Below are 20,298 nucleotides of genomic sequence, written 5' to 3' on the forward strand. Positions count from 1 at the left end.
GAAACCAAAGGGCAGCACAGGATGCGATCGCGCGAACCTGCCCGTGAGCAATCTCCTAACTCATTTCTGCTAGAAATGAAATTCACCCCGGCGCATATTTCTCCCCAAAAACCGTTCAAGCAGAATCAAACCTCCATTTCCAAAACATCTATGGTGCGATCCTACTCGTAGCAGAAGACCTGCAATTTAATCCAATCAAAGGAACGTCATTGTCCACGGTCGGACGAAATCTCCGAAAATGGTCTTACTTGTCTTCTGGCTGGATTCGAAGCATTTATTTTGCTTTTCCGCAAAAACGTGCGCCACGACCTCCCTCCAAACGGCCACGAAGTAGGACAAACATCAGGTTGAATTAGATCTTTATTTGGAAGATACATAGGTATTCATAGGATAGCTCAACGAAACTGTACGGAGGAGGTGATTAAACACAAATGTACAAACGAAATACAATACGGTACTTTTTTTTTTCTTTTTTATCTTCATCTTGCCCCCGGAAGAATCCGGGTTGCGATGGCGAGCGGTGAACGCGGGCACATGTCGTGCGCACCCCCGCAGGCTGCTAAGTCACAATATAATTGTACATTCGACTTAACTTACGTACTAAAGCTTCGCACGGTACTCACGATTAAACCCCTCTCTTTCTTTCTCCCCTTTTTAACACTCCTGCTAGACCGCCCTCGTTTAAAAAATAATATTTCCTATCCTTTCTGCGATCAACGGAAATCAGGTAAACGGTTGCTTCGTGAATTTGACAACGCCCGTCTCTTTCTCTCTCTCATCCTCCGTCGTGTTTCCTCGTTTCCTCTTCCTCGCTCCGTCCCTTCCGAGTCGAGTCGTCTCGAACGACTGCAAAGGCTCCCCTCGAAGCAGAGTTATAAAAAGAAGCGGCAAGAGGAGCGGCGCGACTCCCCCGGCGGGAAACTCTCCTCGCCGTTTTTTCGATCGCGCTCTTTCTTAAATCGCTCGTTTCGATGATTCGAACGTCTACTGGTAAAAAAAGTCAAAGGTGGAGACGCCGGGGCGGCCACCGAGGCGAATCGCGTTTCCGCCTTTTTCCTTTTTTTTTTCCATTTTTTTGGTCGCCTCCGCGAGCTCGCCCGGACATCTTGAAAAGTCTTTCGGTACGAGTGCGCCGCGAGACAGAGACGGTCGCACTTTTAGTCGCCCTATGCTCTTATTGACCACCTTAAATCGATATACTTTATTAAATATACGCTTGTGTATGTGTTTCCGTGTGTGTCGCGTTATCCGCGCGAGACCGCCTACGAGTGTGCGGTATCGTTATCTCTCTCGGTCTCATCTTTTGGGGGGGTTTCTTTATAGTAAAATTATTGTTCTTTCTCTCGTTCTGTCTCTCACTCTCTTTCACACACACACACATTCTCTCCTTCTCTTTCCCCCTCCCTCCCTCCCTAATCTTTGTCGATCAGCTGTTGTTGCCCAGTGAAAACTGCCTTCTGTCACAACACAATTAATACTTACATGGTGGGTTTGACGTTTTTTGAATTTAGCTGATCCGTCTTCGTCCGTTTTTACTCTTCCCCCGACTCGCTCTTTATCTCACCGTAGGTTAACGATATTAACATACTGTCGCCCCCAGTTTTGTATTGATTTCAACGATGAGTGCGCTGTTCTCCTACATCTCTAACTGTGGAACATCGAGTTAAAATGCCCGATCTCTCCGGATCCAACGGACCACTTAAGGGATGTTAAAATCCTAAAAACTAAGCGACATCGACGGACATCTCCGGGGATACTTTCGGTACGAACCCACGGAGAACCGAGGAAACTCGGAAATAAAGGAACGACAAAGGCCGCCAATGAAGTCTTACTCGCTACTCGCTAATACAGCCTCCTTTTTCTTATCCTGAGACCCTTTCTCGATAATTTGACATCCCTGACGATATCGCAGTCTACGAGTGCACCGGTGGACATGAAAGCCATCGTACACTATCGGTGTCATAAATTCAGGAAAAACATTCATGTCCGCCAGTGTCCTCGCGTTGAACCAACGAGTGATAAGTAGGAAGCAAACCTATTCCATACCTGAGTCCTGCCGAGTTACAACCGAGCGCGCGCGTCAAGTAGTACGGAAAATGACCACCAGGGTTCGTGCCGCGTAGCATCCCTGGCGAGTTAAAACGTAGCATTTGAATCACGGCAATTGCATAATACGTCGACCCTCACACTGATGCTGACCGTGAGGTAACGTTACATATGGCGTGCATTATTGCCATGGCCACGCCCGTCGACGCCATTAGCCACACGAGGCTGTGTTTTTAACAATTGCAGTACTTGGGCGCCATGTGCCCCTCTTGCTAACGTCATTAACTAAACGCTCGCCGAAGATGTTCTCGCGAGTCGCTTTGTCAGGATTTCTCCCAGACCTTGAAAGCCTCCAAGGATAAAATCGAACTCCGTTAAGCGGTCAATCGAACCAGGATCGCAGGGAGCCTTGTTCCAACGCGATGCCACTGTTTCGTTGCGCCCCTTGGATGGACGGCTTCTATTGTTGCTGCTGGGCTTGCTGCGGCTTGCCGCGCGGTGCGTATCCGCCACGATTTCCGCTTTTCTGGCCGCCGCGGAATTGGCCGCGGCCACCCCTTTCACCGGTACCGCGATCGCCCCTTGGCCCGCCCCTAGGGCCTCCAGTACCCCTCTTGAAGCCACCGTTGTAACCACTGTTACCGTCGTTGTTATAGCTCCTGGGCTGATATCCGTTTTGGTAATTGCCATCGGCTCGATAGTAAGATCCTACAAGTGGACAGACCTCGGTGAATAACTTGTAGTTTCAAATACCTAACTGTCGAATAATAAGTAATCTCATTACGGAAAAGGAAAAAGAAAAAACCTAACTCAAACCATGATCGTCAAACTCAGGCCACTACCTTGAAACTCACGATTTTTATACGCATTACCTTCATCTCGGAACTTTGTAATTTAATTGTAGAAAAGAAAGAGGAACTCACCTTGACCACCGCCGCCGCGACCATTCTGTTGATAATTTCCTCCCCTGCCCCTTCCGTTATAGCCATTGGAGCTGCCCCGCCTACCGCCCCTGCCCCTATAGCCTCCACGTTGCTGCTCGCCCCAGGCCTGCTGAGAGGGCTGCTGCTGCGGTTGCTGATGGGACTCCTGGACGTTCTGCTGCAAGTCGGACTGATTACCGGTGCGATCGGTCACTTCGCACCAATCCGCCGACTCAGAGGTTCGCTCGATTTCCGCCTCTCCACTCACTGGCTCCTCATGTCCCTGGTCTCCTTTTTCCTGGGAGTGCTCCACCTAATAAAAATATAACAGAACATTAAACTCTCGCACGCTTCTCGTCATTCATGAAGCCATTTCCTTAATAATAAAAAATAAAAATAAAAACATGCAACTTATATGTAATTTAATCGCAACCGCTTCAGAGTTCTACACTCCTAAACTTATACCTCAGTGTTCGACAACTGAGGCTCCTGGGTGCGAGAAGTCTGGTCGAAGCCCTGGCCTTGGACCTGCTGCTGCTGCATCTGAGCAGCGGCCTGCGCAGGAGGCGGCGGTCGTTGCTGAAAGCCGGCAGGATGCTGTGGACTGTAGGGCATTCCAGGTTGCTGATGAGAGGGTGGCATCGGTATCGGTGGCGGAGGATTTGGATTGGCAAAGCCAGGAATGTGGGCCATATCTTGCGGCGGAGGCGGCGGAGGCTGTTGGTGTTGGTACATCACTTGCTGGGGCACGACCCCCGGATTGGCAAAGTTCTGGTTAGTAAAGGTCTGCGTGGGGATGGGCGCGTTCACCGTCGGAGGAATGTGAGACACGATCGGAGGCTGGGTAGCGATGTCCGGTGAGTCCAGCTCCGACTCCTGCAGGAAAAAGAAGTTTGGGGTTCCTATCACGTCGTTGATCCTCGGAGGCTGGGGCGGCTGCTGCTGTTGCTGCGTCTGTTGAGGCGGCGGCGGCGGCTGCTGCTGCTGCTGCTGCTGCTGTTGAGGCTGAGGCTGCGGTTGCGGAGGTTGTGGCTGTTGCTGCGCTTGGGGTTGCGGAACGAAGTTAGGAGCGCTCGTGTAGTAAGATGTTTCCACCGGAGCGGTCGGATGAGGAGGAATGGGCTGCGGTACGACGGGGATGGGTCCGGAGACCGGTGCTGCTCCGGAGACCACAGGCAGTGTCACTTGCACAGGGAAGCTGGGAATAGGAATCATGGCCTCGGGAGGTGGAATGTGTCTCTCTCCGCTGTTGTATTCTTCGTTAATCGGTTCCTGCGCCGGAGCCTCCAATAGTTGTGTCTCCGCTACTGCTTCGACCATCTGTGGCAAAAATGAGGTAGGGCTTGTTTAAAACGAGTTCTGATTGTTTATATATTTAGCTTCGACTTTAAGTAGACTTACTTCCTCGATTTGTACCTCCACTTCGTGAACTTGGTCAAAATATCCGCACTGGTTGATGGAGACAATGATCTCCTTGATCTTATTATACGTGGTGCCCACGATTTCCCTTGGTTTGCCATCGACGATTGCCACAAAGTGTTCCGCTATCTTTTGCGCTTGCTGCAACGAAGTCGGTTCACCTTCCGCTCGTTCCCGTTTCAACGTCACTTCGACGTAGAGATCATCCAAATACTTTAAATCGTCGTCCGTTAGTTTGGCTGCTCCATTTGCACCGGCAAGAAAATCTTCACGTGCAGATTCCACGCCCATGTTCAACAATGTATTCTGGATCAGCAATACCTCTCGAACCTGGGAGAAAAATCGTGTGATATAATGGCAACCTGTAAACTTACGAAGATCACTTCCAAAAATCCAGTATTAACGTGGAATCTACCTTGGCGATGTCCTGCTGCATACGTTCCATCGCTTCTTTCCTAGCCATTTTCTTCTGCTGCTTGGCGGCATCATTTGCGATTCCCACGATCTGCCTATACAATTCGCGCGTAATGTCCAGAGTTTGTTGCACTTCGTCATATTTTGCCACTGCTATCTTTTGGTCCTGGTTCAGTTCTTTCCCATTTTTCTGCAAATCCCTGTACGATTCCAATTTACCCTGCAAAAACGTGTGCAAATTAAACATTTAACAGCTTGCGGTATTTCACAGTAGTCTAAATATATTTTGAACAGTGACATGACTATCATGAAAAATATAAACAAACATTTCAATCGTCCAAGCCATTAGATTCCTTCATGTTCTTTGACCAATAATTACATTCGAACAAACTGTTGGTTAACCTTCTGGAACCTTCTTCGAAGCATTGGCATTACATTGTATAATTTCTTCATCCAACTAAGCCAACTACAATGGGTCATTCTGCATCAACTATATCGCATCATTATGCAACCCATTTACTCAATAACATTGTGTAACTCCCATAGGTCGTCTGTGATACTCTTAAAACTACATTCTCAATTTGGAATGGTAATTTCCTTTGATCTAGTATTTACCATCCTTGTGTAACTTATGGGAAAAAACTAGCACATAATAAGCAACTACTCAAAGAACTAATCTCTTACACCATTTGTCAAAACAGAAAAAGAATTCAGTTACATCAGAAACATTAAAACGGTATAATTCTATAATTGCAGCTAACCTATAAATTTATCAGCAATTTTTCTCTTATATATTATTATTGTACTATCAAAGAGTATGTGTATGAAGTATAATTTGTCTTTACACAAATCATAACTGTTCAAACGTAGATTAACAATTTTTATTATCTCCTTCCGATGATATTCAAAATTACTATTCCTTCCCATTCAACACCCAACACGTTCAAACATGATTTAGATTAAAGCTGCTGAATATGAAAAAGAATCAGTTCTAACGTCCTCTACCTTTCAAAACCTACATCAATCATCTATAAAATATTAACTCATCCAATGTACGACCCATCACCGATATCTCTCTTTTGTTAAGTTACTACTCATCGATCTCGACATCATTTGCCTCTCCGATGCTAAACAATTGAATAGATCTAAATGACTCATTCCCACGCGCTCGCAATCCTCTAGCGAGTTTTCATGAGCATTGATCTCTCTTCTGAATTTCTCGCTCGAAGTTCCAAGCGTCGCATTGTCGATTGCCAGCTAGGTTAGCGAGGCGAGGCGAGGCGAATCGCGCGTGGGGACGTTTCAGGAAGCGAGCAGCGTATCAAACGGCGTCGAGAAGGTCGCACGTCTCCGCTTGGCGCGCCGCGTACTACGATTCATCATGAGTACATTTTTCGCGAGCACCTTCGAGGGCGTTGCTCTGCTCATACCGGTTTTTCCCTTTTCAGAAATCCCTAGGTGTGTTCAACTCGTTGGAAACGAGAGTGGAAACGTCGTATGGCCCAACAGAACGCCAAACCCGAGACGCGACTCAGTCGTTTCGCCTCGCGGCAAGGCACCGGCCGCCATGATACAAAACCGCGTTTGCGGCTTTCCTCGTGAACAAAAGGCCTTGCAACCGATCCCAGGGTCGATTTTCCCGAGAACCCGGTTCGAACGTCGCGAACTCGAGTTCTTCAGAGAAACCCCGACCACAAGGTAAAATCAGAGAATTTGAGAAATATTCCGCCCGCGAGAGCACATGGCGCGACGAACATGGCGGACACGGTGCAAGCCGCGAGTGACAGATGCTCGATGCCGGATTTACCCGGCGCCCGGAGAGGTTAGGGCGCAATGGTGGTTACCTTCCGCTTCTCGAGGTTCCGTATCTTGTGCTCGATCACGACAATCGCTTGGCGTATGGGTTCGACGGCCTCCGTGGAGGCCTGTTTCTCTAGTTTAGGGTTGGCAGAAGGCATCCTTCACGGGCAACAAACGCGAACTGGAATGGAAACTGGACCGCGCATCACCACGCATCGAGGGGCGAGCGACGAACACTGCGCATGCGTACCGGACTCCGCCGCAGGAGCATCCTACGACTGCGCACGCGAGCCCGCGAAAATTCAAACGTTCGAGTTACGTTACGCGACGAAGTTCAAAAATGCCCTCCTCGAAATCTCACGAAATAATCACTTGCAACAAACGGGAACTTACCTTTCAAATACGTATGTACCTCGCAGGGTGCCAAAAAGACAATAGTATCTACCTAAGTACCACTTAAATACAGGTTTTTGTTAAACAGCTCCGTAAGTTTCTCGTGTTTTATTGAAAAATGATTAATAAAAACATAAATTATGCCAGTAATATTTCGTTATATATAATATAATATTTATATTTTGATCATATCTTCACATATTTATCTTTTCTTTCCTTCATCTCCTTCAGCGATAATAACAGAAAATACTGCGATTTGTTACTACTCGACGAAGAATCCGCATAGTCGCAATGGGAGCACGACAGGATCGAATGGGACATGTAAAATTGAACATATTGGTTCTCTCTGCCTCCTTCTATCTTAGTATTCTAAAAAGGAAACAATAGTATAACAGTAATAATAATAGTTTCGATCTACATAATAGTGTTGATAAAAGCGTTGCTCTTTTAGCTGGCTCCTACGTCCGAAGAAACGATGGTCTACTCGTGTGGAAGATTTGAAATTCTTCGGAGCCGTCTATACAGCCTTGGTCAAAAAATAAAAAAATCTTTTTTCAGACAAGTCAGCCGTAATATTTCTACGTTGATTAATAAATTCTGAAGATATTTACAAATTATCAAGGAACATATCCGTTTATGTACAGTACACAAAGAAACAAAAACAAATATACTCACTGGGAAAACTAACGAGTTGAAACTTCAGCATTGAAGTCATACAAAAAATTCGAAAAATTAATTATGTGATATTCTGTATCAGGAAAAACCGCTTTTTCGTTCGAAGCTAAAGGGAAACAATAACGTGAGGATTCTAGTCCAATCAAGTCCAATCTAATCCGAGCAAAAGATGGAAATGAAAAATTGGAGTGACCAGCGAATCTTCACACGTTACGGCAGCCAATTGCGAGACGAGCTATTGCATGGCACATTTTCTTAAATGAAAGCCTCCCACACAGAAATGCGTATTCCTTCCTTTATTTTCACGATGCCAGTATTTGAAATGCCCGCATTTTTTACTCCAAAATATCCTCCTTCTTCCGATAATTTACCATAAATAAACGAACGAATTTCCCGTGAGAATAAAATAATTAGCGCAGCATTCATCCTTTCCATTGAAACGGCTTGTCGCAACGCAATAACGAAAGAAATTCGCCTAGATGCACCAGCCAGCCTCGTGGCCACACCCACTGTCATCCTTCGTTAATATATCTTTACAATTTACAAATATAATTTGTTACATCCTCGTCGAAAAATACATTCGCGCCGCACATATATCACACCGCTCATTTCTAAAGATATTCTCTCTCTCTCTCTCTCTCTCTCTCTCTCTCTCTCTCTCTCTCTTACTTTTTTTTTCACCTCCTCTCTCTAACAAATCTGGAAATATACTAAAAACTTAAACGGCTTAAGGCTTGAACAAATAATCATGAGAATTATAACTAATAGCAATTAATAATAATATCACCTAAAATGTGTAGTTGAATGTACAATAAAATGTCAGCGAGTGGCGCTCTGTTCCTAGTTCTCTAAATCCTACTATGGAAGGTATATTTAAAAACTAATGCGACATTCTTTTCCAGCGCAACAAAAATATCGTAAGGTCATCAGACTCCAATGTCGGTGGCAGATTAAACGAAAGGAACTCGCGATTGGCTCTACGGCTTGAGGGGAAGATATCACGTCGAAAATACTGTATACAGTACTCTCGAGAAATCACTTAATCAATGACTCCATGTTTTTTGTTGTTTTGCTCAAGTTTTCTGCAATAGTGCTTACAGTCGTCGTTCGCTTTCAAACAATTACAGTGATGCTAACAAATAAGATCCTAAGAATTGAGAGGCGAGTAAGGTGCCATACCTTCAATGCCGTCTTATTAATATAGAATCGTCAAGGTAGTGGAGGTTTTAGTACTTGTTTAAACGCTGATGACGAAAGAAACGCATGAGCATTGCAATTAATGAACGTTAAAATAACTTAATCGCAATTTAATGCGAAACCATGTACGAGTGATCGACGTCATGAAATCCGACATTGGATTCATTTTAAATAATTGCGACAAATACTAATTGACGAAGCAGGCCAATTAATCAAATTAAATAAACCGAGAGGTGACGCTTGCACTTTCAAATGAAATTGCAATTACATATAAGAAATTATGGAAACAGCGCAGTATCTGCACTAAATCACTCTAAGGATTCTCTCGGCACTTTTAAATCTTTTTTGTACGAAAAGGAATCCAGTTGCAATCGATTCGCAATGCCGAGAAAATCTGAAACTCGCCTTATGGTCAGTTCTCAACTCCGTGATCGCAAGAACCCATCTTAAAGAAAGGCGTCGGTGAAAATGACGAAATAAATGAAGTTGAAATTGATGAAATAATATTAATCACTCGAGTCACGAAACCTCGACTCCTGAAACAAATCCTAATTTTTTAACCGTTCTTCTTAAGAATGTGTAAAATATCCAAACTTCAAACCATGCCCCAAGCTATTCTGTACTGAATTTTCGGAATACCTAAAGGAACCAGATTTCGTTAGTTTCGCTGAAGTGCTTCGCAGAAGATATATTCATTCTATTCTTATCTATCACCCTAGAAACGTGTTAAATACTTCTGCTTATTATTGTAAAGTAATTTAAGAATTATTTTTCAAAATTTATACACATTCTTAAGAACTGAGGATTTTAAGAATTAAGGATGCGTTTCAAGTCTTGGGCGTCTCTAAGAAAAACGAAACTAGGAATCATTTTTTTTTTGCTCTAGCAGTTTCACCGACGTTTCCTCTGAACGATAAAATCGTCTAAAGATGTATCATCATTGTCCAGATTTTGAGCTTCACAGAATTCAGACCGATCATGCATGTACCGTCTTTTTCGTCGTTCTTTAAGACCGACCCAAAGCCCTTCGGAGGCAGTGAATCTTACCACGGCGTTCCCTCTTCCTGAATCGGCAAGCTTACAAATACTACAACTATACGTCTATATTCACACAGATGATACCGACTATTCGTTACAAGTATTCTATTCGTAATGGCAAAAGTCGGGCATGATCCTAACTGTTAACGTCGTCGGATGAGTATGTTACATATGTTCCACTGTGAGAGGTTCCCGCTCTCCTCATTAACTTCTACACGTCCTGTTCCTTCTAAACTGTGAGTGTGCCTAAAGTTTTCGTATTACACATTACGAGTTACACGTTGTGAAAGTCCTTCGATCTATCGCGATCGCGTACTCTTGAACGCCGAGATCATCCACGGTGCGAGTTTTTAACTCGTCACGTTCGTGAACGATTTCCTCCCGTTTCGATTTCCTTCCTTTTTTATGAGTTTTTGAAATCTACAGCTTCATCACTAAGTTAGTAACGAGCGCTCTCAATTTCGGGACAATCATTCAGAATACCGCCCTCGTAACGCCACTAAGAAGGCGCAACGTCCTTAGCACCGGTAACTGCCACCTGAAGGTCAGTATCTGCATTTTTGACAGGAATCGGTAATTCGGTGTTATTGGCGGGTTCCTCGGTAGCTTTCGTAGGAGGCCCCTTGAACTTGGCCTCATTCGTTTGGTTGAAAATGGCGCTGAGCGATGTGGTATTCAGCTTTGCTCTCGCATGCTGTTCCATGCTGTCGATTTCCGCCCAGATTCCTCTGACTTCCTTGAACAACTGCAAAAACAAATCTGATTGTAACCGGGTTTTTACTTTTCCTTGGCTTAACTTGAATAAGCCGCATCGCTTGTAAATATGTAACAGTTTTCTGAAATTCACTCTCAAATGTTCGGGACATCAATACCTGATTCAGCCAGGCCTCGTCAGCCAGCAACTCGTTCAGTATTATCGTGGTGTCCTTGTGAGGATCGGTTAATCTCTTGTCAGCTACTCTTCGAGCACATTCTAGAAACATCAGGTATTTTTGATGTGCCACCTTGTTGTATAACGTTACCTTCGTCTGGCAGAGCCGGCACAACAAGAAATCCTGGAACAAAGTAACGATGTATACAAAGTGTGTTTATATTTTTTAAAGTAACGGATAGACGGCGGACTTTTACCTTTTCCTGAGGCACTCTAGGATCAGGCGGTGAGCCCTCCAATGTCGTACCATTGTACGGCTGACCATATAGTAAGACTCTCGCGTGAATTTTCGTCTGCTGACAGCCAGCGCATTGTTTCCCCTTTAATTCCGACAGCGGCAGATCTTTCAGAACGTTTAAACAAGGCCACGTGGATATTGCCGTAATGACATTTGTGCGCCATTTGGTTGTCGACAAAAGACGCCGTTTCCTCTCCTCCGTCACCTCATCAACGGTTCTTACATTCGACAGGAAGTAGTCGTCTGCCATCAAACATATAATTAAAAATAGATAACTAGGAGACCAATAACTTCATATACGTTTAATTAAACTAAGAGATAAGACTTCTTCTGGTGCATTTACTTTTTACATTTGGATATACCCTGGATATTTAACACGTTGAATGCCAAAACAAATGACGAGTGTACTATCGCAAGGCGGTTGCCGGTCACCGGTGACCCCCACGGCATTCAATGTGTTAATCAAGAAAATAAGAAGCGACTGGTACTCACCTTGTTCTTGGAATATTTCTGTGAGAAAGTTGGAGTCCAACGCCTGAGAGATCAATGTCTGAATATACACCTCGAAATGATCCTGATATTTCTCGGTATCTTTCATGGACTTCTCGATGCATTCGCTGAAAAGGAAAATAAATGTTCACGTATGCTCGAAAATACAAGTGCGATTACATTAATGTACGAAGAATCATCCAATGTACCTGTCATCGACGATCATTTCGTCGCGAAGAAACTCGACGATCGTCTCTATTTTGCCTTGCTGCAAGAACTTGACGGGTACTTGTTGATATATGTGTCGATTCTGAGGTGCCCAGCCAGAGTACTGCATTGCACAATGACAAATATTAGATGCGATCATTTCAAAGAATATCTTATCGGATGAAAATTATAGGGGAAAAACGATCCAAATACGTTAAAATAGAAATCAAAATGTTATAACTTTGCGGAACATAAAATACTGTCCCTTTACATGCCTCAAAACATACTGATCGAAGTACCAATTTAAATCCACTAAATCTTCTGTTTAACATTCATCAAGTAACCACACCTTTTTTAGATAATTATTCCCTTGTAGTTTTCAATTTAAATAAAGTGTTAAGAGCAATACCGTAGATATGTTTCTGTATAGGGTTCTCCCATTGGAATGGAACGGTTCGTACTTCTGGAGCAGCGTCTTTCCGTCTATCCTCCAAAGAGCAGGATACTCTTCTTCCAGATCGGCTTTGATCACAACGAATTCCCCGGACTGAAAAACAACGAAGACACGTTAATTCTGCGAATCACTAAACACTGTGCTTTTTGAATTATGGTAACGGAGAATGCAAACTCCAATGCCAGATGTTTAGACACTCGCGCTGCAAAAAAATTAATAAAAATTAAGAATTATATAGAAGCAATGCTAACATAAATATTGCGAACTCGTAAATAACATTCTCATACTTTGATTGTCCTACGATTTAAAGGTTACTGAACTTCCTCCGAAAACACACCTTGAACGGGGAAATATCCAAGTCCTCGTCGCTTACGGCAGTCAGAGACTTCTCGTCGTTCTTCGACGAGGCTTTGACGGAAGCAATGGAATTCTTTAAAGCCGATTCGTGTTTCTTCCTGATTGTTTTCCTAGGGGGTGGGACTTCACCCGAGGAGTAACCATCTTCGTCGACGACCCTTCTGAACCTCTTGGTAATAACTGGCCTACCCCGTTTTTTCCTCTTCTCTTCCTCGTCACCGACCAATTTCGCCGCAGGGGTCCAGGCAGGATCGGAGTCAGAATCGCCCTGTTCCTCGTCGTTATCAAAATAATCTATACCCTGTTGACGATCCAGGAACTGCTTCACCGACGTCTTCTCCTTGGCTTTCCTTCTGGAGGTTTCGCGCCTCGGTGGTAGCAACAAAGGATCCACTGTAACCGTCATGAACATTAGCAACATGATAAAAAACCGTTATAATTACTTTGGATTAACATCAAGATCAGTTAAATCATTAGGGACATCAGGGTCAGTTAAACAATTGGGTTGCACCAACTGTGATAAGCGTTAAATTTCTTATCTACGATTAGTTAATCTCGAATAGGTGAAATTCGTGTTCCACCGTTAAAAATAAAGCTAACCGAAGATTAGAATTCGCTGTTAAATAATCGTCGGATGTCGGGTGACTAACAACGCGTTGAGTAATCCTTCATTAAGGATGTCAACGCAAAAGTTGGGGCAATGGGCCCTTAGTCCCGACGGAAAGAATAATCAAATACCTTCTTCGACTTTCTTCGAGCCCTTCCCCGAGATATCTCGATCCTTTCCAGCAGTCTTCTCGGAAGCGGCTTCCGCAGCAGCCGCAGCGGCTGCAGCGGCCGCGGCGGCCTTTCGCTTCCTGTCCGTGGGACCTCCTGGCTTAACAGGCCTCCCCTTTCTGGGTTTCGCCTCGGCCTTGGGAGCCACGGGGTCGGCCTGACCAGAAACACTAGCACTAGGGGTCTTCTTCTCGTTCCTTTTCAGAGGAAAGGGAAAATCATCGTCACTGGTAAAGCCATCGTCGCTGGAGTCGAAGTTCCGCTTCTTCCTCTCCTTGGGCAGGGGAAAATATCTGGGATCGTTGGCGTAATCTATCACCGGGGTCTCCTTGGGAGGCGGCGGTGGTTTCTCGACCCGAGGCCTATTAGTGTCTCCGTTGGCAGTGGCCTCTGGATTACTCGAAGCCTCCGTCACCGAGACATAGGGTCTTGATCGGCTCCAGGTCGCCTTCCTGCCGCCCCTGATCGCGGGCGGAGGCGAGGGCTCCCGCTCACCCTGCAGGAACTTGAGGTAGCTCGTCATGAACCCCGAGTTGGGGTCCCTCCGCTTCAGATCGCGGCCGACCATGTTAGGGGGCTCCGCGGGCTGCGGCGCCTGCTGCAAGAAGCCCAACTCCTCCTCGATATTGGGCACGATAACCTTGGGCCGGTGGTCGTCCCTGATCTCCTGGCCGTAGCCAGGCGTCTGGCTTGGGGGCCCTTCGGCAAGTCCCACCGGCGCGATCTCCACCGAGGTCTGGAACTCGTGAGGATGATGAGGTTGATGACCGGGCGGTATGTGGAACGCCGGGAAGTACGGGATCGGCGGAGGTGCGTGATGATGCGGTACCATCAACGGTTGATGCTGATGAGCGGGACCGCCGACGAAGTTGCCGGCGTGATGGAGACCCGATTGGGAGCCGAACATTTTCGAGGGGGGCGGCGGTATGTTCCACCGCTCGAAGTCGAAGTAACCGTTCTGCTGTTGTTGGTTGGCGGCGTTGTGATGCGCGGGTGGCGGTATCCTGCCAAGATACTCGGTCATGGCGGCTGCACCTCCGAGGTCGTTCAGCGACGAGGGTCCGTGTCCAGGCGAAGTTTTCTCGAAGCTTTTCCTCTTCCTGCCGACTGCTACGCTGTCGGCCTTGCGCCTCTCCTCGACCTGCTTCTGTTGCTCGCCAGCCGCCACCGATTGCTGCTGTTGTTGCACCTGGCAGGAGCCCTGCTGCAGAGTCTGCAGGTTCTTCACGATACTCATGGGGTCGCCCCTGCAGCTACTCAGATCCTGGAGAGTTACCTGGTTGGAATCGAAATACGCTTGCTGTCTCTCTGTTATGTTCAGCACCCGTTGAGCCTGTTGCTGGCCGGGAAGGTTCTGCGGATGACTCAGGTCAGGATTCGTCACGGCATACGTCGCCACGGAGAATTTTCTGGAGGCATTGGTCTGCCTATTGTCGCCTTCCCAGCAGACCTGTTGGTGCTGTTGCTGCTGCTGTTGCTGCTGCTGTTGCTGCTGCTGTTGCTGCTGTTTCTGAGATTGGGTCAACTCTTGCTGCCGGTCGTAGTTCCGGGTCTCCGTGTTGTAAGTCGCCTTGTTGCTCTCGGCTGTGCCCAGTGCCCGGGTTATTACCGATGAGTAGGCCACCTGACCCTGGGACGCAGGCCTGGGGACGGTCACATCCAACGGGGACGGTGGAGTCACCTGTTGCTGGGCTGCCGTCTTATATTGAGGACCGCTGGCGCATTGGTTACCACCGTTCTCGCCGTGTTGCTGCAGTGGCGATGGCGATGACAGGGTCGCCATTGGGCTGTTGTACATCGGATAGGCCGGACTGGGTACATGGCCCAGAGGACTCGCTTGCGAGTGCGCTTGCAGGGGACTCGGCCTCCTGGGCACAACGACGCTGCAGTCCGGTCCGTTCTGAGTCGAGTTGTTGGACGAGTACGCGGAATCTGTCGACGCCGAGGACTTCGACCTCCCAGGGTGGTGATACTCCGAATCGCTGGTGGAGCCTGTCGAATAATGTCTATAGGTCGTCGCAGCCTGTTGATTCATCACGTGAAACTGCTGCTGTTGCTGTTGTTGTTGTTGTTGCTGCTGAGGGTGGGTTTGCAAACTGTTAGTTGGGGGTGTCCTCTGATTGTTGGGTAACTTGCCGTTAGCGGTAGGGCAATTGGTATTGTTCGCCGTGCCATAGCTCATAGTTCGAGAATCCATGATAGAAAAGCTGATGGGCGAGGATTGGCTGTTCTCGTGGCCACTTTGTTCCGTTCTCCTGTGCTCGTTGTGGGCGTTTAACTCAGGATAGACCTTCGCCTGCGCCTTCGTTTGAACGGCCTGCTGCGAGGTATTACCTTTACCAGTTGGCGAAGCAAAACCGCTGTTCCGAGTGGCCTGCTTGTCCTGTACCTGCGGAGCCGACCTGACCGGACTGTTAGCGTTGAGAAAAATGGAAGCCGGAGCGCTCGACCTCGTTGAAGGCTGGGGAATCCTGTACTCCTTACCCTGCACATTGCTAGGCGTTGAGACAATACAGGATTGCTGATGCTGGATCGCTGCCTGCACCTTTCCATTCGACGTTTGATTCCCGTTGCCCGTAGGATAGTTGTCGGTTAGGGTTTCGGAGCTGAAGGTAGTGGGTTGGAAGAATGTTTGGCTCCCGGTGCCAGGAGACGTGGACACTACTACCTTCGCAGTAACTGCGGGAGACTGAGGTCGCACGTTCACAGTTTTTTTTGTGTCGGAGTAACTTGTGGGCTTGAATTCTGCAACTGTGACGTTGGGAGATGATAGCTGCGAATTGAGATTGTTCAATGTCTGAGCTGCAGCAAAGTGAGCGTTGAATGTATTTTCGTAAACGGCATTGCTAGCTTTTGTCGACGGTGGTGCAGGTGACGAGGGGACAACGCTTTCATGAGGTAAAATGCCAAAGGGACTTGGAAGCTGTGAGTTGTTCTGGTGGGTCCAAGCGAGCGTGGAAGCTGTTGGAGATGATGCTGGAGCTTGGTGTTCAAAGAAGGTCGGTTGATGTGCTGTACTATAATTTTCTCTCAACGTTGTTATGTCAGAGTCAGGAACTGGGCTCTGTTTCGTTCCCCCGACCACTTGAGCTTGAGCCAGAGCCTGTCTGTGTTGAGTGACATAATGTGCTTGTTTCGGATTAGGGTGGTGAAATAAGGGAGAGAAGACGTCATATCCCACAGGTGGCGGTGATAAAAATCCTCCTGGATTAAACGGTGAAGGCTGGCCTGCCAGGGTAGCGGTCGTATGAGCCGCTTGCAAAAGCAGCTGCGACGTCGTTGTCGAAGGAACGGCTTGAGTGGCTGCCGAAGCTAAGTGATGGGACACAAAGTCAGTGGTTGTACTCGATGTAGTGGCTTGAAACGTACTCGCAGTACCTCCCGCAGCCAGACGGTTGTACGAAGCATACCATGGACCAACGGGATCCATCGAGATCACTTATCAGGGGCACCGAAGTGCCTACCTCAGCAGATCCGTATAATGCGGATCATGTGTAGACACAATCATAATATGGTGTTTCAATAAGTTTCCATCACAAACAAGCATGGAAACGCCTTTCAAGGCTATCTTCTAAGACACGACTCTACATCGACGCTCTCTACGATCATTATGCTTCCCTCCAATTTGGATGTTCCATTGTTTTCTGAAAATTAATTTATTCATATATTTTAATATAGTGAACACATTGGAACATTTCACAAATAGTTTGACAGATACATCCTTATAATTGCCTCAATGTACTTATCATTGATAAATACCCACTATCAAAACAAATACTAAATGACATTTTCCTAAATATAATACTCTGAAACGCAAATTCATACCTAATTTCAACATTTCACCCTCCTGGGGACGTTTCTCTCGATATCACCCTAGTTCAATTCTGTGCATCCCAATCCAGAAAGTACTTCTCTTCGCCTATCCTCCGACAAATCCTTTCAAATCGATCATCCTCGGATCTCAAGTAACATAATTAATGAAAGCCTACTATGAGGCTGTTACTCCATGTGCTCGCTATCAGTTACTGACAGCCTTTAGGATGGAGCGTAAAGATACCAATACGACCATGGTGTTCACCTTCGGCATCTCATTTTCCATTTTTCCCGCACTAATCCGGCGCGTGTGGAGCCCAGGAATGCTACTAGGAGGTTGCACGTCGAGATCTTTGCCAGCAACGTTGCAAGGTCACTCTTTACTTAACACGTTGAGTATTGCGATTCTTTGCGATGTCCTCCAGAGTAACCTGATGTCTCCCCGAAGACAGCCCGCGTGGTGACCGATCGTCGTGGATCCGGAACCACAAAACGCTGAAGATGTCGAAACTCGCGAGCAGCCGCGTCTCGCCACTTGGTTGCAGGAACTGTCAACGAAGTTGGAAATGCGAATTTCGAGAAAGGCGCGCTTGACCTGGGCGTCACGAAGAAGCGTCCTGGGCGCCGGGGCTTCCTCCGGACGCCGACGTTCTCCAGGTGGGAACGACGTCTCACCGGAAATAATACAAGATAAAGGTGTGTGCACGATACCGCTGATTTTCGCGAGGCAAGCGCTCGGCACTTGGCACTCGGCACCGCTCGTGTTACACGACGACGGCGCGCCGTCCTGGTTCACATTGCTCCCGGATTCCGAGTCGTCCTCTAGGCACGCATCTCCTGGACGTGACGGTCGTCCCTCTTGCACCTACGCCGCGGCGAATCAACGTCGCGCGGTCCATCAATCAGCCGCGGAACCGCGAACGATCTCGCTCCGGAGTGCCATTACGCGCCGCCATCTTGATTCGAGTCAACAATAGAGCGCGCCATCTATCGATTCGCCTCGGGGAAGAGGCGGGATTTTTCAAACAATGAAGGGGAAAGCGCTTCGCCGATCCCCCTCCACTCCCACCCACGCTGCTCCAGGGTCGCGCTGTGCCCTGATTCCACCTGAATCCCCACGGGACCACGATCAAACCGACGCATCCTTGATACAGTTTTATTTCTGGGCCTGTTTCGGAATTACAGGTAAAAATCTCAACATTGTCGAATTTCTAAATAGTTTTATTCTGATATTTAACCTTCACAACTTTGGGTCCATTTAGATCCGAATCGATTTTCTATTCTGTTGTACTTCTTTCTCTCATACTTCTTTGCTGTTGTTATTCATTAAATATTAATTATATAAACGAATTTGCACATTTTATTATCGGGATCCATATGAACCCGATGGCAGTAAACAATGTGAAAATTGGAGAGGGCATGAAAGTTAGGCACGTAACTTTGTCGACATCTTCGTTTCTCGGTGTTTTTCAAAATCAGAGATATAAAGAATTGTTTAACACTTTCACAGATATTTGGAACAAGAAAAAAGGGTTATTTCTTGAATTACGAAATCGTACGATTTGAATAAATATGGGACTTTACCATTCAAACGAAACACTTGTCAAGAATCACGACTCCACCTTGTATTTATTTTTGGATGGAAACAAAAATAAGGACAAACATCTTTCATTTAGTCCCCGAAAAGAGGGATTACATTATTTTGGGCACGTATTAACTTTTATTTGTTCTTCTGTTAACTTACTTTAAAGTGTCAGTAAACCCAGATCACTCATTTTGCAGTGTGTCTAAATATTCGAATTAAAAAAAAAAATTAAATAGACTGACATGGGTGAAGTTCCAAGATTCTCTGCCCAGCCCGTGTAAATACAACCTGTTGATCTCTATATAAAACAACGCGTCGCCCCGTCGCGTCGTTCCCACCCTTGCGAAGCACGAGTTTGACTTTCCGTGAATTTCTCGAGGATCGTGCAATATCCATGCAACGCACATTAGCCGTTTTCCGATTTCCTCTGTAGCGGTAAACCCGCCACGCAATAAAATCGGCAGATCCGCTCGGTGCCTGAAATCGTTTGATAAAAAAATAGAAATACAAAAGAGATGTAGCGACTGACAGAGGGTGTAATTCCGGGGCCCCTCGAATCCGCCCACGGCATTGTACGCAAACCCTCACCCCATCGACACCGGCGCCGTCACGCGTTACCCCCACCACCACCACCCACCGGTTTTTCTTCGTCGCGGCAGATCAAGTTATTTGTGGAAGGTCGTCTAACCAAGCCGGCGCGGCGTGGTCCCCGGCGCGCAGTCTGGAGTCCGCGATGCTTTTCACAAGAGTGCATCCTTGTCGCACTTGTGGCAATATACGTGAGAGAGAGACAACCTGGTATCCCACCGAGGAGTGCGGTGGTGCCAGATTAGGCAGGTGCATCGTGGATGAGATTTTTTCAGCGTCGACCGCGTGCCGGCACAAACAGGTAAAACGTGACACACACCGGTGCTGGTCAAGGTCAATTTTATACAAGTTGGTCGGTATCTATTATGGACGTGCCGGTCCACGCGGGACGTAAGACAGGAGAGTGCACGAGGGACTGCTATAGTTATTACCTACCTGTTATTGTGAGCCCAAAGAGAGGGAAAACGGCCTCCCTTTCTACAAATATTTTAAGCGTTAAATACATATCGTGGTATCGATTAACAGGAGGTTTCCATGAAAGTTAACGGCATTAACACTTTCTCGACAATAATAACATTTATTGCAATAATAATAATGTAAGAATATATTTATAATAGCAGTAATAATAATATAACTGATGATTATGATAAATTCCCTATCGATTAGATTATTACTTAGAATACGCGTCTAGGGTAATTTTATTAACTGCAAGAAGAGTTATTGCCAGTATCTAGTATAGGTGGGACGCGGACGAGGGAGCAGGAAAATCTCCGGTATTCGTACTTACGAGGCTGATATGAAGTAGGATCCAATAATTAAGACACTTGGTTCGAGTATGTCGCGGGATGAAGAGCCATGAACGATGAGTTGCAAGGATGTACTTTTCTGAAGTTTCGTTTCTTCTGAATTTCAATGGCACAAAGCTCATTTATCTATGAAGGTCCACTAAGGACG

The 20,298-nt window shown here is 46.5% G+C and overlaps 2 protein-coding genes across 3 annotated transcripts; both read right to left on the minus strand.

The window, feature by feature from the left end:
- Positions 1–342: 342 nt before the first annotated feature.
- Positions 343–6,831, minus strand: LOC105701986 (caprin homolog). Its single transcript, XM_012429197.2, has 6 exons — positions 6,647–6,831; positions 4,804–5,022; positions 4,371–4,718; positions 3,435–4,289; positions 2,970–3,282; positions 343–2,754 (listed from the first exon to the last, which is right to left on the minus strand). Exons 1-6 carry the CDS (start codon positions 6,758–6,760, stop codon positions 2,507–2,509), a joined length of 2,097 nt encoding a protein of 698 aa, XP_012284620.1. The 5' UTR covers positions 6,761–6,831; the 3' UTR covers positions 343–2,506.
- A 316-nt stretch (positions 6,832–7,147) lies between these two features.
- On the minus strand, positions 7,148–18,112 carry LOC105701861. Of its 2 annotated transcripts, XM_012429084.1 has the most exons (10): positions 17,847–18,112; positions 17,184–17,719; positions 13,320–17,002; positions 12,562–12,974; positions 12,180–12,317; positions 11,773–11,894; positions 11,567–11,691; positions 11,034–11,317; positions 10,778–10,960; positions 7,148–10,650 (listed from the first exon to the last, which is right to left on the minus strand). In XM_012429084.1, exons 3-10 carry the CDS (start codon positions 16,786–16,788, stop codon positions 10,405–10,407), a joined length of 4,980 nt encoding a protein of 1,659 aa, XP_012284507.1. In that variant the 5' UTR covers positions 16,789–17,002; positions 17,184–17,719; positions 17,847–18,112; the 3' UTR covers positions 7,148–10,404. The 2 variants fall into 2 exon arrangements, with proteins under 2 accessions (XP_012284507.1, XP_012284446.1); XM_012429023.1 differs by having other exon boundaries at positions 17,184–18,112.
- Between the last annotated feature and the right edge of the window lie 2,186 nt (positions 18,113–20,298).

The sequence above is a fragment of the Orussus abietinus genome, unplaced genomic scaffold, assembly GCF_000612105.2.
Source record: "Orussus abietinus isolate OABI.00-Male unplaced genomic scaffold, Oabi_2.0 scaffold376, whole genome shotgun sequence".
NCBI classification, from domain to species: Eukaryota; Metazoa; Arthropoda; class Insecta; order Hymenoptera; family Orussidae; genus Orussus; species Orussus abietinus.